The 19,902-nt window shown below is 39.7% G+C and overlaps 1 protein-coding gene across 5 annotated transcripts in view; it reads right to left on the minus strand.

Moving 5' to 3' along the window:
• The window catches only part of SRGAP1 (SLIT-ROBO Rho GTPase activating protein 1), a 280,242-nt gene that overhangs the window by 49,220 nt on the left and 211,120 nt on the right, over window positions 1-19,902 (minus strand). For 2 of the 5 annotated variants that reach the window (XM_019952248.3, XM_073788417.1), the window contains 4 exons: window positions 14,910-15,107; window positions 14,384-14,468; window positions 6,860-6,887; window positions 3,055-3,157 (listed from right to left, as the gene is read on the minus strand). In XM_019952248.3, coding sequence (XP_019807807.1) covers window positions 3,055-3,157; window positions 6,860-6,887; window positions 14,384-14,468; window positions 14,910-15,107 — 414 coding nt within the window. The other 3 variants (XM_019952249.3, XM_073788418.1, XR_004528899.2) reach the window with 3 other exon arrangements.

Genomic DNA, 19,902 nt, shown 5'->3' on the forward strand with positions numbered 1-19,902 from the left:
CACCATCTAGAGGATGACAGTTATAGAAGGGCTTACGTGTTTCCAGATGCATAACATGAGAATTGCTTTAGAGCTGCTCATAACGTGTCATGTATTTATTTAGTTGGCATCAGAACTTACTGATCCTTAGAGATTTTTCACTGTTATTTTTTCATGTTTTAAGGATGGAGAAAAAAATGGCACCAACGCACACCCCATTAGATCTCGTTTTCTTAGAAGGACCATCTCTTAGCCTTCTTTCTCCACATCTCATAACATAGTCAGTGCACTCTACTGAGCAAATGTGAATTCTGGAAATGTATTAAGACATGTACAGGATGACAAATGAAATGAAGGAGCTGCTTAGGTCACAGTTAAATATGTATCAATACCATGCACTCCATGTAGTTAAAAAAGGTTACTGACTATGGAGTTATTTTTCATGTTCTTTTCAGGCTCTGCTCTTTCAGGAATTAGAGCTTTAAGGTTAACATGGAGGTTCAAAATGATTAGCTGAAATCAGGCACTAATTCATGAGGAATTTTATTCTGCAACACAAGAAGAATTTGGTTGTCTCAATCTATTAGAACAATTCAGAATCCACTAACCTTTCCAATTAATCAACAGGGCAAAGAGTGGGAATAATGCAGTCCAGCAATCTAACTTTTTACCATTCCTAGAATGGGTAATATACTTCTTGAGGAATGATTTCATTTTCGGTTTTAAGACAATCTCATCAGTGTATAAACCAGTTAATGGTTCAATTACTTCTGGAGACTGCATTAAGTTTCTCTAATTAGTCAATTTGTTTCAGGAATGTAAACTTTATTAATTGTGGACCAGTTGGCTCAAGGATAGCCATATAATTATATCAAAACTTACTAAATATGAGAGGGGATTTTTCTTTAGGATACAACCTTTTTTTATGTGAACAATTCCTATAAAACTGTAATCTAAAAGAGCAACAAATATTTAAATGTAAATGATAAAAGAATATTAGTTTGCAACAGCTGAACTTAGGATTAAAACAAAAAGAAAAACCAAGATTAAAAGGTTATTAAAAGGAAAATGTTTGCATTCAGAAAGTTCTAAATAAAAATGTGTTAGGTTTGTGTATTATTTTAAAAATATTTTCGTCTTCACATTTGCTTAGGCAACTGCTAATCTTTCAGCTATCATCACTATTTCATTCAGATATCATGAATTTTGGAGTCAAAAAGTAATGAATGTGCATGTTTTAATTTAATTTCATGGATGCCAGATGCTTTGGTAGAAAATATTTTACAAGAAGTGAAGCAATGGGCTGTGCTCCATCAACCATTCAAACGAATCCCTTTGTGTCTCAGTTTCCCCATGGGAAACAGGAAAAGTGGTGTTTTTCTCGCAGTGATACTGTGGGGACCTCAGCTGACCGAGCACTTTTCAGTGTAGGGATCCCTGTATCCACTGTTTCACTGCTAGGACCAAAGATTCTTTAATATGGCATCTGGGACAAAGAGGAGCTCACATAAGTGAATTTTCCACGATAAGTGGTTTACTCCCACTTTCGTGCCTAAATTTGGTTTCCTTTAACTGTTCTTAATGAAAAATCTTTTAAAAATATAATATGTGCTTTCCTATGACCTTAAGCAGTCATTCTTGTACTGTGCTATCAAATATAATGGAATCACACATCTGCTTCTTTGAGCTTTTCTATATTCTCCTTCTCTGCCAGGCAGTTGCACAGCCCAGTGCTTTCATTTTATCATTCCCTTCTCTCCATCTAGTGTGCCCCCGCTTGTGAGCCCTGGGCTGGGAAACCAGATAATCAAATTTGACAATAATTTCATATTAAATTAGAGCCAATAAGGCTCTTCTGGGTTTAAGGCTAATGGCATTGGATTCGTGATTGCTCTGCAGATTGTCCGGTGACTTTTCACTCAATTCCAGGGTTAGGGCTCAGTTTTAAGGTTGCCAGATGCTTTTAATCTCTGGATGTATGCATGTGTCTCTCTGTCCGCGTGCATGCGCACACACACATACATTTTTTAACGATTAGTGTACATATCCAATAAAAGATCTGTCTTTAAAGAAAGCAAGACAGCTGTAACATATTGTTAAGGGAGGTTATCAATGATGTGGTTTCCTGTATAAATTTAGTCTTCAGAAACACTGCGTCCCATGTCATAAAATGTTAGCTATGAAAGAGTAAGTTCTTCTCTTTTTTGTATAATTTACATGAGGGTCCAAAATCCAGTATTAAATGTACATTTGGTATTTAACATTGACTCTCCTTAATAAAAGCCCCTGACCCAAATTTAGTATGTTTGCCAAATACATAATGTAAAACTTAAGAGTTTATCCAACTCTTCTTAAATCAGTGTCTGAGTTCTATGATTCTTTTCTAAGTAAAGCTATTTATAAACCTGTCTAATTTCCAATTGCAAACACTTTTCTTTTAAAGACCTTAAAAAATCTAATTAAAGCCAAGCATGACTGTGATTTGAAAATGATATCAAGAGCGAAAGAGGCTGTGCCCTCGCTTCCCTCAAGCACTATACCTGATGTCTCGCGTGTGAATTCCTTCGTCCTCGGCTAGAAGCGTTATCAGAAATACAGGATGAAAAAGACAGAGTAAACATAGCAGAGATCCAGATACAGACCACAGGGTCCTACAATTTATCCAATATAATGAATTCCTCAAGTCATGGGAAATCGAAACTCGTTGTGCTTCAGAGCTAGCTTAACGATGGACTTTAGATATATTTTGTGCCACCTCATTTGCATGAGTAGAAACAAAACATTTTATCAGGTAGCTCTTTTTGTACAAATTATGGCTTTTTTTTTTTTTTTTAAGAAAGAGGGCTTTCTCTTTTGCCAGTATAATAATACCCACATTTATTCCCTCTTCTGAAGGCACTCAAACCAAATATTCTTTCCTCTCTCTGACTTCAGGAAATATTATATTGATTTTCTGGGAAAGCAAAGAGCCCCAGGACAGACTTGGACATAATGACCTGCCTCCTTTTATGAGAGGCTGAGACCATTATAGTAAGAAGCGTGGAGATCAGCCACCCAGATGGCTGGTGCCAGTACCTTGATGAATGTTTCCAAATCCCCATTAAACAACTTAGCATTATACTGTGAGCGGGGTCTGGACTTCCTGTGTTTCTGGGGCTTAGGGGGAACATTTGGAGGCCTAAGAGAGGGAATATAATTACTGAGCATGGCAGAAATCAAACAATAAATGAAACACCCATAGGTCACATCAAAATTACAAAACACAGGAATTCTTGTGTTCCTTCCCCACCCTTACCCACAGAGGAAAACAGTCCTCCCCTTTCCCATTTATTTACTTTTAGTTATATATCAAAACCCATACCAGCTATTCAATCAGACTATTCTTTTCTTGTAGTTGTAGTTGACATTTGTTTGCTAGTTTGTTTTAAAGCGGTCATCATCAACAAATGGAATTAACTGCGAGCTATTTGGCCAAGAGTTACGAACCGAGGTTTGTGTTATTCGGCTTACAAGTGACACAGAAGACAACAGGTCATAAAAATTAGGACTCTGATAGATCCCAATAGAGAAATTAAATATAATATTTTTAGTTACAACATAATTCTTCAATGCAAATAACATGACATCTGTTTGATATCCCTCAGGTAATTAATGGGATTTTATTTTATGCAAAAGTAGCTATTAATGGGTCACAAGTGAAAAATAGAGTTTTGTTTCAGTGCTATTTCTGGGGGGCAGTGGGTCCAGGCTCACACGAATTGTTATTTCTTTAAAACAGACTAGCTCATCACCTATTTGTAGAGCATTAAGATGCACCCATTTATTATTTTCTGGACTCTCTCCATCTCCAGTCTGCTTGCTTTGATGGATAAGTCAGTCTCTCTGGCATATGGACATCCAGGGTACCAAGTACCATATTTAGAAACCCTGCATCACCTTGCTCTGTAACTGGAGAGAGGGAACCTCTTCTGCCCTCTCCCTTTACGGCAAAGAGGGCCAGGATTACGTGACTCAACTTCAACAACTGTGCTGCAAGGAATACATGCAAGAAGAATCCCGAAACTTCTCTCTGGACATTCCAATCTAACTCCTTCTTAAAAGGGAAGGCTGGTTTGAGGATGTACACCACACTTGGAAATCGGGTAAAGCCCTTTATTAAGCTGCAAACTCTCTAGGAAGAATTGCCTTTTCAGTTCATTAAAGTTCTGAAAGACCAGTTTAGAAACAAAAGCCCAAGAGTTTATGTAGAAGCCTGGCTAGTTTCCTAAGGTATTATCATAGCAGTCAAGAGAGGTAGGGGAACAAACTTGCTGATAACCGCCTTCCATAGCCAAATTCTAAGGCTCTCCCAACAGCTGGGCTCCTATGACTAATGGGGTATACAGCAAGCAACACCTGAAGCTCCACGGCGCTTGAGAGGTTAAAAGGAGCCCTTGCAAGTGTCTAGAAGCAAATATGTCACCAAGCAAGTCATAGTCTGCCACTGCTGAAGTTTCTGAAATCTTGTTTATACACTGAACAAGATTCGCACTGAATTCTATGCCATTCACCGAGGAAAGGATCTGGTAGGTATAAACAAACAAAACAACTGCCCAGCAAGGAATTTAACCATATGTGCTTGATTTCATCCACTCTTTTCATTATTTTAGAAGTATTTTAAAATATAGACTTTATTTTTACTCAGATATGGTGAGGCAACAGATCAGAAGACAACTGGTATGGGGAAGACGGTTTGTTACTCACAGTTCCCAAGAGTTGGGGGCGTGCTACTACACGGGGGAGGGGGGCACACGCAGAAGCACCAAGGTCGCTCAGGAGGAAGGAAAAATGAGGGAAAACGTGAGCCTTTGTTGCGGTTCCCACGGGAAGGAACAGGCAAGGCAGGGTAAGCAGGTTTAGGATTGGCTAGTCCTTGAATAATTTTGGTGGGCCCTGGGGGCACGGGAGTTGTCGCTATTTGTCTGGTACCTGGCCTTTGGGTGACTGGGGAAGAGGAACGGTGGCCCTGAGGTGAAGACTTGATAAAGGAGGTGGCTGAGAGTCTGGGCTGTGGACTGGTTGTTTTATACACAAAAGGCACACTTGTAAGCAAGCCCTTTACTATCTCTAGGAATTGACTGACTCTCAGAGGGGCAGTCCCTCCAGGGTCAGTAAGGCCCCAAGATACCAAAGCATCAAATATAGAAACTAGAAAATGTGGTTATTACAACAAGGTCCAAAGAACTTCACATTTAATGCTATCTGGAGCAGTTGATGAAGCTAAGGGAATAGGAGCACAGGCTCATTTTGTTTGGTTACTGATTAGTGGGGACAAGCAAATGTTGTAGCTAGAGCCAAAGAAGCCCCCAGTGGCACTGGATAATTATTCCTGCATCACTGAGAGATGCAGAGAAACTCCTGGCTGGGGCTAACGGAGAGATGTCTTTTGAGTCTTCTCCCCAAAGCCTGAAAATTGCCTCTCTTGACACATCAAAAGTATGAGACAAATATGAAGCTACTAAAGCTGTGAGAGGGATCTGAGGTTAAAATAAACTGCCTGAGTGCTTATCAAGGTACTTTGCACGGCAGAGTTGGCTCGGCAGGCAGACTGGTGCACGGATGGACCTGGCTCTACCATGTACACATCAGGTGAACAGAGTCTACGTTCATTCAACATTCGAATTGTATGACTCCTTCTGGTTGCATGCCTGCCACACAGCTTCCAGATAATCTGGCTTTCTAGGTAGAATGCCCATGTGGATGAGAGGAAATACCAGTCAGGGTGATGTGAATATCAAGTCTGTTGGGCAAGTACAGCTCTCATTGCAAATATATATTTGCACTCCTTCCTTTAAAAAAACTTTTAAAAAAGTGCCTTATGTTAATTATAATTTAGAAACAGGTAAAATAGTTGATAATGCAAAGGGACACTATATGTGAAAAAAACCACATATTACTATGCAGGAGTAATATGCCTCTTTGTCACTGACACAGGGAAGAAAAATCTCAGTATTTTCATAAAGTTTAGACAAGTCAGTAGCTGTATCTTTCTAGTTGGTTCACCGAGAAGTAAGAGGGGTTTCCTTTTGAATAAACTGCCTAGCAGGAACATTGCAGAACCTTAAAATCAACTTGCCAACTACTGCAACAGACACACCAGTGTTCTAAATGCCTCCTACCTCAAAGAGAACTCAACTTTAAAAGTGTGAATTCTTGCTATGTCAATTAGAATAATTTCTGGATGTTGTACAAATGTTGACAGAGAAAAATAAAACTTGCCCCAAACTTTCCCCAACCCAAATCAGAACCTGCTTCCAAAAAGGCTTTTCCTTCTCAGCAGTAGCATCAAAGTCCTTCTAAGAATTTTAAAAAAGGGGAGAAAAAGGAGGAAAAAAAGAAAGAAAGTGCAATATGATACTAGGCATTAAAAGTTAAATTTTTAAAGTAAACCAAACAGGGGCAGAGCTAAAATCCTAAGAGTATTCAACATAGCTCTAGTTTTTATACACCATACAGGAGCAAGAAGTAACTAACACAGTAGATATTTGCATAATATTGCTTGCTAATTAAATTATCAAATCAAAAATCCTATCAGACTCTTTCTAGAAACTTAAAGTGTTTTGGATTAGATAAATCAAACCCATTCAATTTATGTCTTTTTTTTTTAAACTGAGTCTGCTCATTAAAGAGCTTTACAATTCCACTGGGAAACCCTCAGATCTTCCAGAGCAAATCTGGTTTTGTGAGAACCCCCAACACTTCATGTTACTGTTTTGTCAAGCCCAAACTATCTTCCATGTTCATTAACAAAATATCTTCATTCTTGCAGCATTTAAATGGTTGCTTGTTAAAAGAGATAAGAGAGTGAGATGCAATGAGTTATGATAAAATATTTTCCTACCTTGTAGTCATATATTCAGCTCTATGACCTGCAGAAAAAAAAAATTAAAATAAGTCAACTGAGTGGCATCCGTGCAATGCATTGGGCAATCTTCTGTATCATCTGTTCCTTGATTTATGACGCTGAGTTTATAATAACTTACACATTTTATGGTGAGGAGCATGCAGACAGTATATAAAGATAGACAAAATATTCAAAGTAAATATTTCATAAAATCTATACATAAAATTTAATAAATTCTATAGATTAGAGAAACATATTTCACTTGGCAATATGAGGCAGGGGGTTTTAATTAATTAATTAATTAATTAATTTATTTTTTGCGGTATGCGGGCCTCTCACTGTTGTGGTCTCTCCCGCTGCGGAGCACAGACTCCGGACGCGCAGGCTCAGCGGCCATGGCTCACGGGCCCAGCCGCTCCACGGCATGTGGGATCTTCCCAGACCGGGGCACGAACCCGTGTCCTCTGCATCGGCAGGCGGACTCTCAACCACTGCGCCACCAGGGAAGCCCGGGGAGTTTTATTTTTTATTAAATAAAGAAATAGCTGCGTAATCTTTTTTTTTTTTTTAGTTTTTTGGCCGTGCCATGTGGTATGTGGGATCTTAGTTCCATGACCAGGGATTGAACCTGAGCCCCCTGCAGTGGAAGCTCAGAGTCTTAACCACTGGACCACCAGGGAAGCTCCTGCTTGATCTTAACTGTAAGTTCAAAGATGAAATACAAATAAAACACATCCAAGATTTGAATGTTAGTTATTCCCCGCCTTGACTGATACTTGTGAGAGAGAAGCAGGGGGTCACGTAGGGTTAGGAGAACTCAATTTCCTTTTCCTTTAGATGAAATTGGTGTTTTTTTTCCTTCTTTTTTTTTTTTTTTATTTATTTTTATTATTTTTTTATTTTATTTTATTTTTTTTTAACATCTTTATTGGGGTATAATTGCTTTACAATGGTGTGTTAGTTTCTGCTTTATAACAAAGTGAATCAGTCATACATAAACATATGTTCCCATATGTCTTCCCTGTTGCGTCTCCCTCCCTCCCACCCTCCCTATCCCACCCCTCCAGGCTGTCACAAAGCACCGAGCCAATATCCCTGTGCCATGCGGCTGCTTCCCACTAGCTATCTACCTTACTACATTTGTTAGTGTGTATATGCCCATGACTTATTCTATAATATGAAATCAGGGAGAGAAGTTGCATTTTATAGTTGGAAATGACATCTGCAGATATTAAAGTACAAGGACATTAAACTATGCTACATTCCACCAACTTGTAAGCTAAAAGCCTTTCACAGAATTCTCTGTCACTTAAAACATGAGTTCTTATACATTCAGGCTTCTTGATTTGTTTTAAATAACAGCTCTGTATTTTTGTGGTGCTCCTACAAACTGAGGTAATTTCAAGTTTGAATATGTCTATGGGTTGCTGTCTGTTCTCTCTTATATTTAGGGTGGAGCAGTGGGAAGGGGTGTGGGAGAGTTAAACCATTCAACTGGTTTATTTGCAAAATGATGATACGGTCCTGAAACAGCCTGAAAATACAGCTGGCAGAGAAGGGTCATGTTGCAGCACAAACAGGTGAGACCAGCCCATAGTATCACAATGCGGTGATTCAGGCTTGTAGGGCAAGGCCAATGTAACAATCCGTAGAGAGAGCTGCCTGGCTGGGAATGGTGAATGAACACTGCCAGGCTGCAACGAGTCTTTTGCTCTATCATCTGCTTTTGAATAACAAGTGACATAAGGTATTTTGCTAATACCCATTTACTAAACAAGGGGCACCAGTTCATATCAGAGAATACCTTTCTCAAACAGATCCAGGCTACAGTTAAGTCTTGGTAGAATCTGTCCTTGGCCATGACTTGGGGTTGGGGTCGGGGGAAATGGTGTCTCCAGTCCTGTAGGGAAGGACTTTGTGCCTATTAAGTGTTCATCTGCACTGAAGATTATTTATGCTTTGGGACTGGCAACAGACCTTGGGGCATCACTGCAATATCAGGCATTTATGAAAAGTGGAAAAAAGAAAAAAAGAATTTACATGATATAATGAGGAGAACAAAGAAAAAAGAGGACATGATTGCTGAGGTAAGTCAACTATTCAAAGAAAAAAAAAGGGCTTTTTTTTTTTTAAGGTTCAAACTTCTGTTACAGAAGAATTGAAAGATTAGTACAGGGAACATTCCTACGCCCTTCACTTAGATTTCCCAACTGTTAACATTTTGCCATTTTGCTATTTTGGGGAACAAGAAAAAAGAGACGGTGGACACAGAACTCCAGAAGAATTTATAGCTATTTCTAAGTGGGAGAGGTCTATCAGAAAGCGGAGAGAGCAGACGGTGAGCTGAGTGTGAAGTCTTCCAGGATAGCCTTCAGCAGGAAGCTGGCTATACAGGGTTAAAGCACAAGGAGAAGACAGTGCTGGAGATTAAGATTTAAAGAGTTACCACCCTTTGGGTTGTGCTGGGGCCATGGGCGCTAGCTGAGATCACCCAGTGGGTCAGTAGAATGAACAAAGGATGGAAGGCAGAGGAAATAGCTGGCTTGTGCTGTATTATATTCTGCCATGCTGCATACTTTATTACAACATAGAAGTATGACATAAACTATATATGTATCAATAACAACAATAAAAACAGCAACGTCTAATAGTTATTAGACACTGTTCTAAGCACTTTCTCTATAGTAACGCACAATTTTCACAACTTTATGAAGTAGGTACTATTACTATTTTTATTTTACAGAAGAGACTGAGCATAGAGAAGGCAAGTGACTTGCCCAAGGTCACATGGTCAGTATGTGGTGGGTCTGGCACTAAGGCTCAGGTTTGTTTTAATTCTAGATCTGAGCTCCCAAGTAATACTGGGCGGGCCAAAAAGTTCGTTCTGTTTTAAGTGAAAATAAAAGACATTTTTCATTTTGCCAAGAATTTTATTGCACAATGTAGTCACTAACCGAATGAACTTTTTGGCCAATCCAATATATTGTAAAATGTTAAGTCTTTCGTTTTCCCCAGCAAATACTCTGAAAGATGCTAGAAGACAGGTAGAGACTATGGCTTACATATCTGTCCACCTCATATGGCTAAAGCCAAATACAAAATACTGAAGATTTAATAAATTAAGTAAATTATTAAACAAATCTAATATCTATCAAATTAAAGAGAATCACAGAGGTTAATAACTTTCAAGTGATTCAATGATAAAGATGTTAATCCCTTAGAAAGGAAATGCTTTATAATGTTTAAGTTTTGCTATTTTGTTAAAATATCCCAACTGAATATTCACTAGAGTTAGAAAATGATTATATAAAATGGCTTAAAATCATTTTGCTCCATCCATCCATGGTTAGTAGTATTTGATAAAAAATTAAAAACCTATAAAAGATACATTTTGATCAATGAGTCAAGAGCAAGCTTTGCAAGAACTATCATTCACAGTATAACTGCCACCACCGCATCCATTGTTTTTTTCTGCTAATAGTACTGAGTGTGTCTTAACTGGTGAATGAGGTTTTATTTTCAATCAGTATCATCATTAATAGATCAATAACACGCAAGCTTAGAAGAATCTGTTTCCCAGAGAAATGTGAACGCTTCCAGTGGTCTGAGGATTAAATTTCAATCACTTTCTTTGGAAGGCTACTTAATTATTAAGAACAACAGAGAACTCCTCCTCCCACCCCAATGCAAGCCATTTGGAAGAGAAGAATGACCCGTGACCCAGAATTATTTGTTCTTGGTACAAGCACCTACTTTGACTACTTTTAAAATTTTACTTGAGAATTAGGAAGAGAATTAGTTTTCATGCCCAAATGTGTTTTATGTCCACAGAGTAAAAGGAAAAACCGAAATATTAATTTGGTTGCAATCTGAGTCCCCAAACTAGATAAAATATTTAAAATGTGCACAGCTCAGGCTGAATGGAGGTACCCTAGATTTTGTCCCTAACGAATGATGGATACGGACTCCCGGTGTTACTTTCCAGCCCTTTTTCTTCCTTAAAAATACCAACTACCTGCAGTGCTTTTCTAAAAAACATAATTATTCACAATCAGCTTCTCTTTTGAAAGTATATTTGTACTCTTACCCAAAGACAGACAAAGGATTAAGTGAGGATCATCTATTCAATTCCTTTGTCAGAAACCTTATGCCTGGGTCTAGAAACAATGTAACATGGAACTCAACTTCCAGTATTAGATTTTCTACGTTCAGCAAAAATTACACTGATATTTACACCCCCTTAACTCCAAATGCTGCACTCAAAGAAGCCAATGTGAACACTAAGGCTCATTACTAAAATAGAAAAGAAAAAAAATTTCAGTGCCTCAGTTTATATAGCTCATTAACCGTGTTCGACTGAACATCTCCAATTTAAAAACAAAGACGTCACAAAATGATATAATGGTGCTGCTGAAGGATGATGAAGATGATGAGGACGATATTGGTCTTAACAACGCATGATGTGTTTCCTTCTATTTCGGTTGTGTTCAAAGATGTGGAATTCTGAATTTTGACAGTGCCACTTTAAGAGCCCAGTCCAGTCGCTTTGCAGTGCTGTAAATCAAAGGACTTACTGGGCCATTGGTAGCCTGCCAAAAGTGAGCAAGACAGGCCAAACACGTGTCCGCAGTTACAGTTTCAGCTGTGTACGATCAACTGCTAAATCCCTGAGTTAGGCTCTGTTTCTTTTACTATGAAGGCAGCTTTTGTAGCAATGAGCCTAGTATAACTCGGAGATGTGATTTCTACATAAAAAGTCAGGACTGTCCCCAAACACATTGTTTAATACTGTGCTACTAACCTTAGTTGGCCAAACCCAGAGTCGGATCCCTTCTTAAGGGCTCACCATTGGATAATCTCACTGTGGTACAGGCGCCATGAACTTGCCTGGTCTCCTTTGGTGTAAGCCTATTAATGTGAACAGGGCTTGCATGGAAAGTCAAAGGGCTCACAATGGCCGAGCTAAAAGGTGGGGCACGGCCCCCATGCTCTGCTTGTCTCTGGGCAAAGCCGCCAGCAACAAGCCCATGCAGCACAACTGTGTGTTGCCAAGCCTGCACGGGGGGCAGGGCTGGGGAGCAGAGAGGTCTGCAGCCAGGGGGTCTGCCGGCACTGGGTGAGAACCATCCAGTTTCTTGCGCAGAATAAACCCAGTCCAGCGAACGCCTGGTACACGTGAACAAGCTTGTGTCGCTAGGACACCGGAAACCATTGAAAGTAATTACAAGATGAAGACATCCTGGCATGGAGCTCACAAGGTACGATACAGCTTTACACAGTTCAGCAGCTGAAGACGGAATCTGGCGTACAGATTCAGTGAACTGGCTGAAATAGAGCCCTAGCCAAAATGGCATGTAAAATAATATCAACCGGTGGGGCTTTCTCTCCAGGAGACATAAGGGAATCTACATAGAATGAGTACCACAAAAGTTTCAGAATGTGATCCCAAGAGTATTAACACGTGTCTACATGCAGTGCCAAGAATGAATTCACCCACTACTAAATTCCCTCCAACTCACAATTTCTTAAATGGTGTCTCCAGTCCTGTAGGGAAGGACTTTGTGCCTATTAAGTATTCATCTGCACTGAAGATTATTTATGCTTTGGGACTGGCAACAGACCTTGGGGCATCACTGCAATATCAGGCATTTGTGAAAAGTGGAAAAAAGAAAAAAGACTTTACATGATATCATGAGGAGAACAAAGAAAAAAGAGGACATAATTGCTGAGGTAAGTCAACTATTCAAAGAAAAAAAAAGGGCTTTTTTTTTTAAGGTTCAAACTTCTGTTACAGAAGAATTGAAAGATTAGTACAGGGAACATTCCTACGTCCTTCACTTAGATTTCCCAACTGTTAACATTTTGCCCTAATGGCTTTATTTCCTTCTCTCTCCCTCTCTTATATATATCTTTTCTCCTGAACCATTTGAAAGTAAGCTGCAGACATTATGACACTCAGCAAGCATTCCTTAAGAATAAGAATGTTCTCCTTCATAACCATAATACCATTATCATATCTAGGAAAGTTAAAAATTCATTAAATAATAGCATATAATATGCAGTCTATATTTAAATTTCCCCAGTTGTCCCTAAAATGCCTTTTATAACTTTTGCTTTTTTTTTTTTTTTTTTTGGTACGCGGGCCTCTCGCTGTTGTGGCCTCTCCCGTTGCGGAGCACAGGCTGCGGACGCTCAGGCTCAGCGGCTATGGCTCACGGGCCCAGCCGCTCCGCGGCACGTGGGATCTTCCTGGACCGGGGCATGAACCTGTGTCCCCTGCGTCGGCAGGCGGACTCTCAACCACTGCGCCACCAGGGAAGTCCAACTTTGCTTTTTGATTCACAGTCTAATGAAGGTTCACATATTGTATTTGGTTATTTTATTTTTAAAGACAGTTCTTAGCACTTTAAATGTTATTTGTTTTTTTTCTAAGTGAAATTGGCCTTTTATCTTAGAGTCTGTCATCCTAACTGCAATACACGGAGTTTCAGGTTATGATGATCTTTCTCCATGTGGACATTCCCAGAGGATAATGGTCGCTTAGAGGAAACCAGGAGATAAGGTGATGGAAACCCTGCTTTATGGCTAAGGAAGGTTCTAAAATGGTAGGAGGCAAGAGTTTAGGTCAAGGGAGCAAACTCTTTTTGGCCCAAGTTATTTACACAACTCAGTCCCCTGATTTCTCTCTCCCATCTGTATTCTCTTTCATTTTTTATAACTTCCAGCAAGATCTAGTGTGAATAAAAGATAATTAAATGTATTACAGATTATGAGGTACTTATGACAGGAACTTCATTTGTGTTTTTTTTTCCCTTTTAAATTTCATGAAGATGAAAAGGGAAGCAATAACATCTACACTGTACCCTTTACTTTAATCCTTTTTTTCCTCCTCAGTTTTCCCATCTGTAAAAATGGGGAAGTTAATAGTGCCCAGTTATATATATACAGCTCAGAACAATGCCTGGCACAGAGAGGGCCTTGTGTTAGTGGTAGCTACTGTTGTTTCTGGCACCATTAGATACAGCAATATGCTTAATAGAATTCGTTTGCTTCTCAAGTAAAACCAATGCCTACTGAAAGAAAAGAAAATCACCCAAACTGGTTTAACTGGTTTCTAGAGTCCAAACAGGCATTAGATGGGACAACAAATACTAGTCCATTTAAACAAAAGGGGTGGGGCTGGAAGGGTGGGGAAGTCCAAGAAGGAAAGGGGGGCGCGAGGTCAGCAGGTGGGAACAGGTGCGGCTCCTTCTGACTTCTCTCTTCCTAGGAGCACTGTGCTCTGAAGACCCTTCCTCTGGAGCTCTGTGTTGGCTAGATTTCCCTGTTCTGCTTAGCATCAAGCTCATAAAGAAAACAGTTCCAGGGAGAACTTGATTCTTACACAGATAAAGCCACATCTCAACATACAGTGTTCTCTGCTTCTTCCAGCACAAATTCACAGTTCACACTCTTCATGGAATACATACATGACACAACATATAATCCAGGTCATCTCCCCAGCTATGTCAGATAACTGACCTTCTCCAAGGGTCCTCTGCAACAAGTCATGCTTGGCTTGAAGTTTTGTGATGAGATTACTACCCTCCAAATATTCTCTGAGTTTCTGCAAAAGCAAAGATGTTTTTAACTTTTAAAAAAATTATTCAGTGTCCAGGAACTTGCCATAGGATATCTAAAATCCAGCCACTTTTGTCTTTTAGATCATAGAACCTTGCTAAGCAAAGTGTTTTGGCATGAGCCTATTAGAGATATGGGCTCTCAGGTGCCTCCCTCCCCAGACCTACTGGAATCAGAACCTGCATTGTAACAAGCTCTCCTGGTGACATGTATGCTCATTAAATAATCTTAAAGTTCTGTTTCAGAGCAGTCCTCTTTAAATTTGTCTGCATATCAGTACTATCTCTGAAACCCTATCCCAGACCTACTGAATTGGAAACTCTGATCTTAGCAAAGAACCCCAGGTGATTCTGATGCAACTCCAGAAACAGTACTTGGGGCCCCCAGATCTGAGCCCCAAGAGTGGCTAGGGAAGCAGCAGGCATACCATGAAGTAGAACTGCTCGGTCTCCTGCTGGTTGGCTCTTCTCTTGGCAATACTGGGCTTACTCAGGTAGGTTTCAGAGACAGTAGACTTCACAGACTCTGTGGAACGACTGTGCTGGAAGCATTCAGAAACATCGTAGTCCTCGATGGTGACCATATCTTGTATCGTCTGCAAGGTGGCCTCAGTCGTTTTCTTAACCTGGGAATAGGAGCACATTTCTCAGGTTAGTACCTTATTTCGTGAATCCCACAAACAGTGAGAAACTGCTCTGTCAGGTACAGATGGGGGCACAGGCCCTGCCCCCACCAGAGTTCAGAGTCTATTAGGGGAGAGAGACAGGTAAACAATACCCCATGTCACCAATATAAGGAGAGGCTTTATTCAAAATTATCCTGAGGAGGATATCACTTTATAATTGAGTTCCTGTAAATCACATGTATCACTGAGTACTCTCTCAATCACATTTTCTGTTTTTTTTTTTTTTTGCGGTACGCGGGCCTCTCACTGCCGTGGCCTCTCCCGTTGCGGAGCACAAGCTCCGGACGTGCAGGCTCAGCGGCCATGGCTCACAGGCCCAGCCGCTCCGCGGCTTGTGGGATCCTCCTGGACCGGGACACGAACCCGTGTCCCCTGCATTGGTAGGCGGACTCTCAAGCACTGCACCACCAGGGAAGCCCACACTTTCTGTTTTAAAGGACCTTTTAAACTGAAGTGAAATTACATACAGAAAAATGTGCAAACCGTAAGTGTACAGCTTTATGAATTATCACCAATTGAACACACTCATGTGACTACCACTCAGATCAAGAAATATAGCACATTATGAGTAACCTGTGCTTCTCCCAGTCACCACACACACTTTCCTGCTCCCCAGAGGTAGCTACTATCCTGATTTCTAACCTCATATATTAGCTTTACCCTTTTAAAATACTTTATATAAATAAATGGATTCTTACAGCATATATTATTTTTGTTTTGTTTCTTTTGCTCAACTTTATGTAGTAAGATTTATTCATTTCTTGTGAGTACAGTATTTCACTGCTGAATATTCATTGTAAGAATACATCATAATTCATCCCTTTTACTGTTGATAGATGACTTATTTCTGGTTTTGGGCCGCTATGAATAATACTGCTAGGAACACATTTTTGTTGGGCCACACATACTTGAGTAGAATTGCTGCTTATTGGGTATTCCAGACTGTTTTCTAAAATGATTGCTCTAATTTGTATTCCCACCAACACAGGAGCATTCCTATTACTCCACATCCACAACAATTGGTATTGTCAGTTTTAAAATTTTAAACCATTGGGAATTCCCTTGCGGTCCAGTGGTTAGGACTACATGATCTCATTGCCGAGGGCCCGGGTTTCATCCCTGGTTGGGGAACTAAGATCCTGCAAGCCGTGTGGCATGGCCAAAAAAGAAAAAAAAAAAAAAAATCACCTAAAAATTTAAACCACTGTGTTGGGTGTGTAGTGGTATCTCATTGTGGTTTTAATATGTATTTCTCTGATGGTTGAGATTGAGCACATTATCATATGTTCAAGGCAATTTAGATTTTCTCTCTTTGAAACGCTCTGTTAAACCTCTTGCTCAATCTTCTGTTGGGTGATGAGCCTTTCTCTTTACAGATTTGTAATACGTATATGAGTCTTTTGTTAGTTATATGTGTTGCAAATATCTTTCCCCACTCTGAGCTCTGGTTTTTTACTCTTTCTATAGTGTCTGGATGAACAGTCTCTAATTTTAATGTAATCAATTTACTAATCCTTGCCTTTATAATCAGTGCCTTTTGTGTCCTATTTAAGGAATATTTTCCTATCTCATGGTCATAAAGATACTGTTCTATGTTATCTTCTAGGAGCTTTTAAATTTATCTTCCACATTTATCTTCCACAATTAGGTTGTACTCCACCTTTGCTTATCAAAGTCTAATGTAAATCAATAGCTTTATCTTTTTCCCAGACAATGTACAGAGTTTAGAACACCTTAAAACCATTTACTTTTCCTGACTTATATGCTATTTTTGTAATGTTTTATAATAGGATGTATTATATATGTAAATATTTGTATACATTTAAATACAAGACATTATTATGATATAGTCAGTACTCATTTAGCTTTATCCATATATTAAATTCTTTGATCTCTATACCTTATATTTTTAAGAACACCCTTTAGAAATTCTTTCTTTTAAAAATATAGTTGATTTACAATATTATGTTAGTTTCAGGTGTACAATAAAGTGATTCAGTTTTATATATATATACACACACACACACACACACAAACACATGTATACTTTTTCAGATTCTTTTCCATTATAGGTTATTTCAAGATATTGAATAGTTTCCTATGCTATACAGTAAATTCTTGTTGTTTATCTATTTTATATACAGTAGTGTGTATCTGTTAATCCCATACTCCTAATTTATTCCTCCCCTTCCCCTTTGGTAACTACATTTATTTTCTATATAGAAATTCTTTTTAGCATGAATCCTCTAGTGGCGAATTTTGCTTTTGTTGATTTAAAAATGTCTTTTATTTCACTTCATTTATGAAAGATATTTCTTCCTGGTTGGCGGTTATTTTCCTTCAGTACATTTAAAACATCACTGTACTTTCTTGTGGCTTCCATGTTCCTGTTGAATGAGAAGTTTACTATCAGTCTATCACACTTTGAATGAACCCTGCTTTCTTTCTCCAGCTGGTTTTAAAGTTTTCTACAGTTTCAATATAATGTATCTAGGTAAGGATTTAAAAAATATATTCTGCCTGGAATATTTTTGGACTTCTTGAATTATGTGATACTTTTCTTAAGCTCTGATAAGATTTCAGCCATTATCTTTACAAATATTGTCTCTACTTTCTTTTCTATCAATATTTTCTGGGAGTTTAGTTAGTACGCTAAAAATCACTGCGTTCTCTGTATCTTACCTTTCTCTTCATATTTTCTATCCTTTTGTTTTTCCATGCTGCATTTTGATTACTTCCTTCAGATTTGTCTTCTATTTTGATAATTCACTCTTCAGCTGTGTCTAATCTGATGTTAAAACCATGCCTGATTTATTAATTTGGGTTACTGTATTTCTCAGCTCTAGAATTTCTGTGTGGTTCATTTTCAAATCTGTTATTTCACTGTTTATAGGTTATAACAGTGCCCTGCTGAAATCTAAGCTTGACTTTTAACTTCTTGAACACAGTAAATAGCTCTTTCACAGTTTTTTTCTGGTAATCCCAATATTTAGTTCCTGTGGGTATATTTCTATTGTCTGTTATGTATTCTGGCTATCACTCATGTTGTCTTTTCTCCTTATGTACCTAGTTATCTTTGCTGGACAGTTTCTGTAGAGTTATTTGAGGTCTAGGGTGAGGTTATCATCCTGAGAGAATGTTTGTTTATTTTTCCAAGCCATTAGGGGCACTAATAGTTCAGAATCACTGGATTTTATTTCTGTTCAAAATATTTGATGCTCTTCCTTTTGGTAACATATGGCTCTGTATGTCATGGGTTTCAGGCTTGGCCATGTACCTTGTCCTGGATAATGAAATGTGCGAGAATCAGCTGAGTGACTCAGTCCACCACTACAGGAAGTAGAGATATGTTCGATTGTTTTTTTTGGTTTTTGTTTTTGTTTTTAAAACAACAAAATACTGTTTAGGGAAGAAACAATAACAATCAGTGCTAGTTTAGAGGCTTAAAGAGGTCATGTGATGGAGCAAATTTTAAAAGGAGGCAAAAATTAAACAGATTTAGTCATTATTCCTGAGGATATGCAAATTGCAAAGGATAGACACTGGAAAAAAGCACATTAAAGATGATTTTTAAAATAACATTATAAGTCCTTTAAGAAAGTCATGATTATATATCTATAGGCTGAATGAAGAGACTCACTATCCTGTAGGTGACATCAGTAAGATGGTAGAATTAGAGGTCCCCTATTCATACACTCCCACAACAACAATTTGGCAGCCATCCATGGACAAAAGTGCATTTGTGGGGGCTCTGGGATCCAGATAGGATCTTGTAAAACCTTGATGCAGCCCACAACTGCCAAGGACCCATTTGAGAAAGCTGGCCCATGCCCAGGTGGCAGGCTTGCCAACTTTGGCCCTGGCTACAGACCCAGAAATAGCCTGTCCGCTTGTAGACGCAGCTACAGTCCTGTTTGGCCTTGGGCCTGCCACCAGCACTATTTGCCAAGGGACCCAAGAGGAGTCACGCCCACCAATGTCCCAAGTAACAGGCCCGCTGACCTTAGTCCTAGATTTGGACCCTGTAGTAGCCCATGATGCAGTTCCAGTCCCTCTCAGCCCTGGTCTGGGAGCAGTGCTATTGCCCAGGGACATGCTGGGAGGCACACCTGTCCTTGCTCTCAGAGGCAGACCTGCCGACCTCGGTCCAACTGCAGATCTTGAAGTGGTCCTGTAACCTGGCTCCAGATGAGCCCCGCTGCAGTCCAGGGGGCAGTTCTGCTTGACCAGAAACCAGGCTGAAGACACGTCTATCTGTGCCCTGGGGGCAGGCCCACCAACCTCGGTCCAACTGTGGATAATGAAGTGGCCCTGTAACTTGGCTCTAATACCTCTTAGCAATGGCCTATGAGCAGTCGTACCCATCCGAGGGACCCAACAAGAGACAAGCCCATTTGTATGCCCAGAGTCAGGCCTGCCAAACTCTGTCCAATTTTGGTTTTTGAAGTAGCCGTGTAAGTTGGATCCAGTCCCTCTTGGTAGTAGTCCAAAAGCAGTCCTGCCCACCCAGCGACCAGGAGGGAGACACGCCCATCTGTGCCCCCAGAGGCAGGCCTGCAGAACTTGGTCCCGGCTGTGGACCCTACTGCAGACCTGTGACTTAGATCTAGGATGCTCAGCTGCAGTCCAGGGCCAGTCCTGCCCACCAGGGGCCTGGCCAGTGACTTGGCAGGTGCCACACCCACCCAAGTCCTTGGTAACAGGCTCACAGACTATGGCCCACACTGTGGACCCA

The sequence above is a fragment of the Tursiops truncatus genome, chromosome 11 (assembly GCF_011762595.2).
Source record: "Tursiops truncatus isolate mTurTru1 chromosome 11, mTurTru1.mat.Y, whole genome shotgun sequence".
In the NCBI taxonomy this organism is placed as follows: domain Eukaryota; kingdom Metazoa; phylum Chordata; class Mammalia; order Artiodactyla; family Delphinidae; genus Tursiops; species Tursiops truncatus.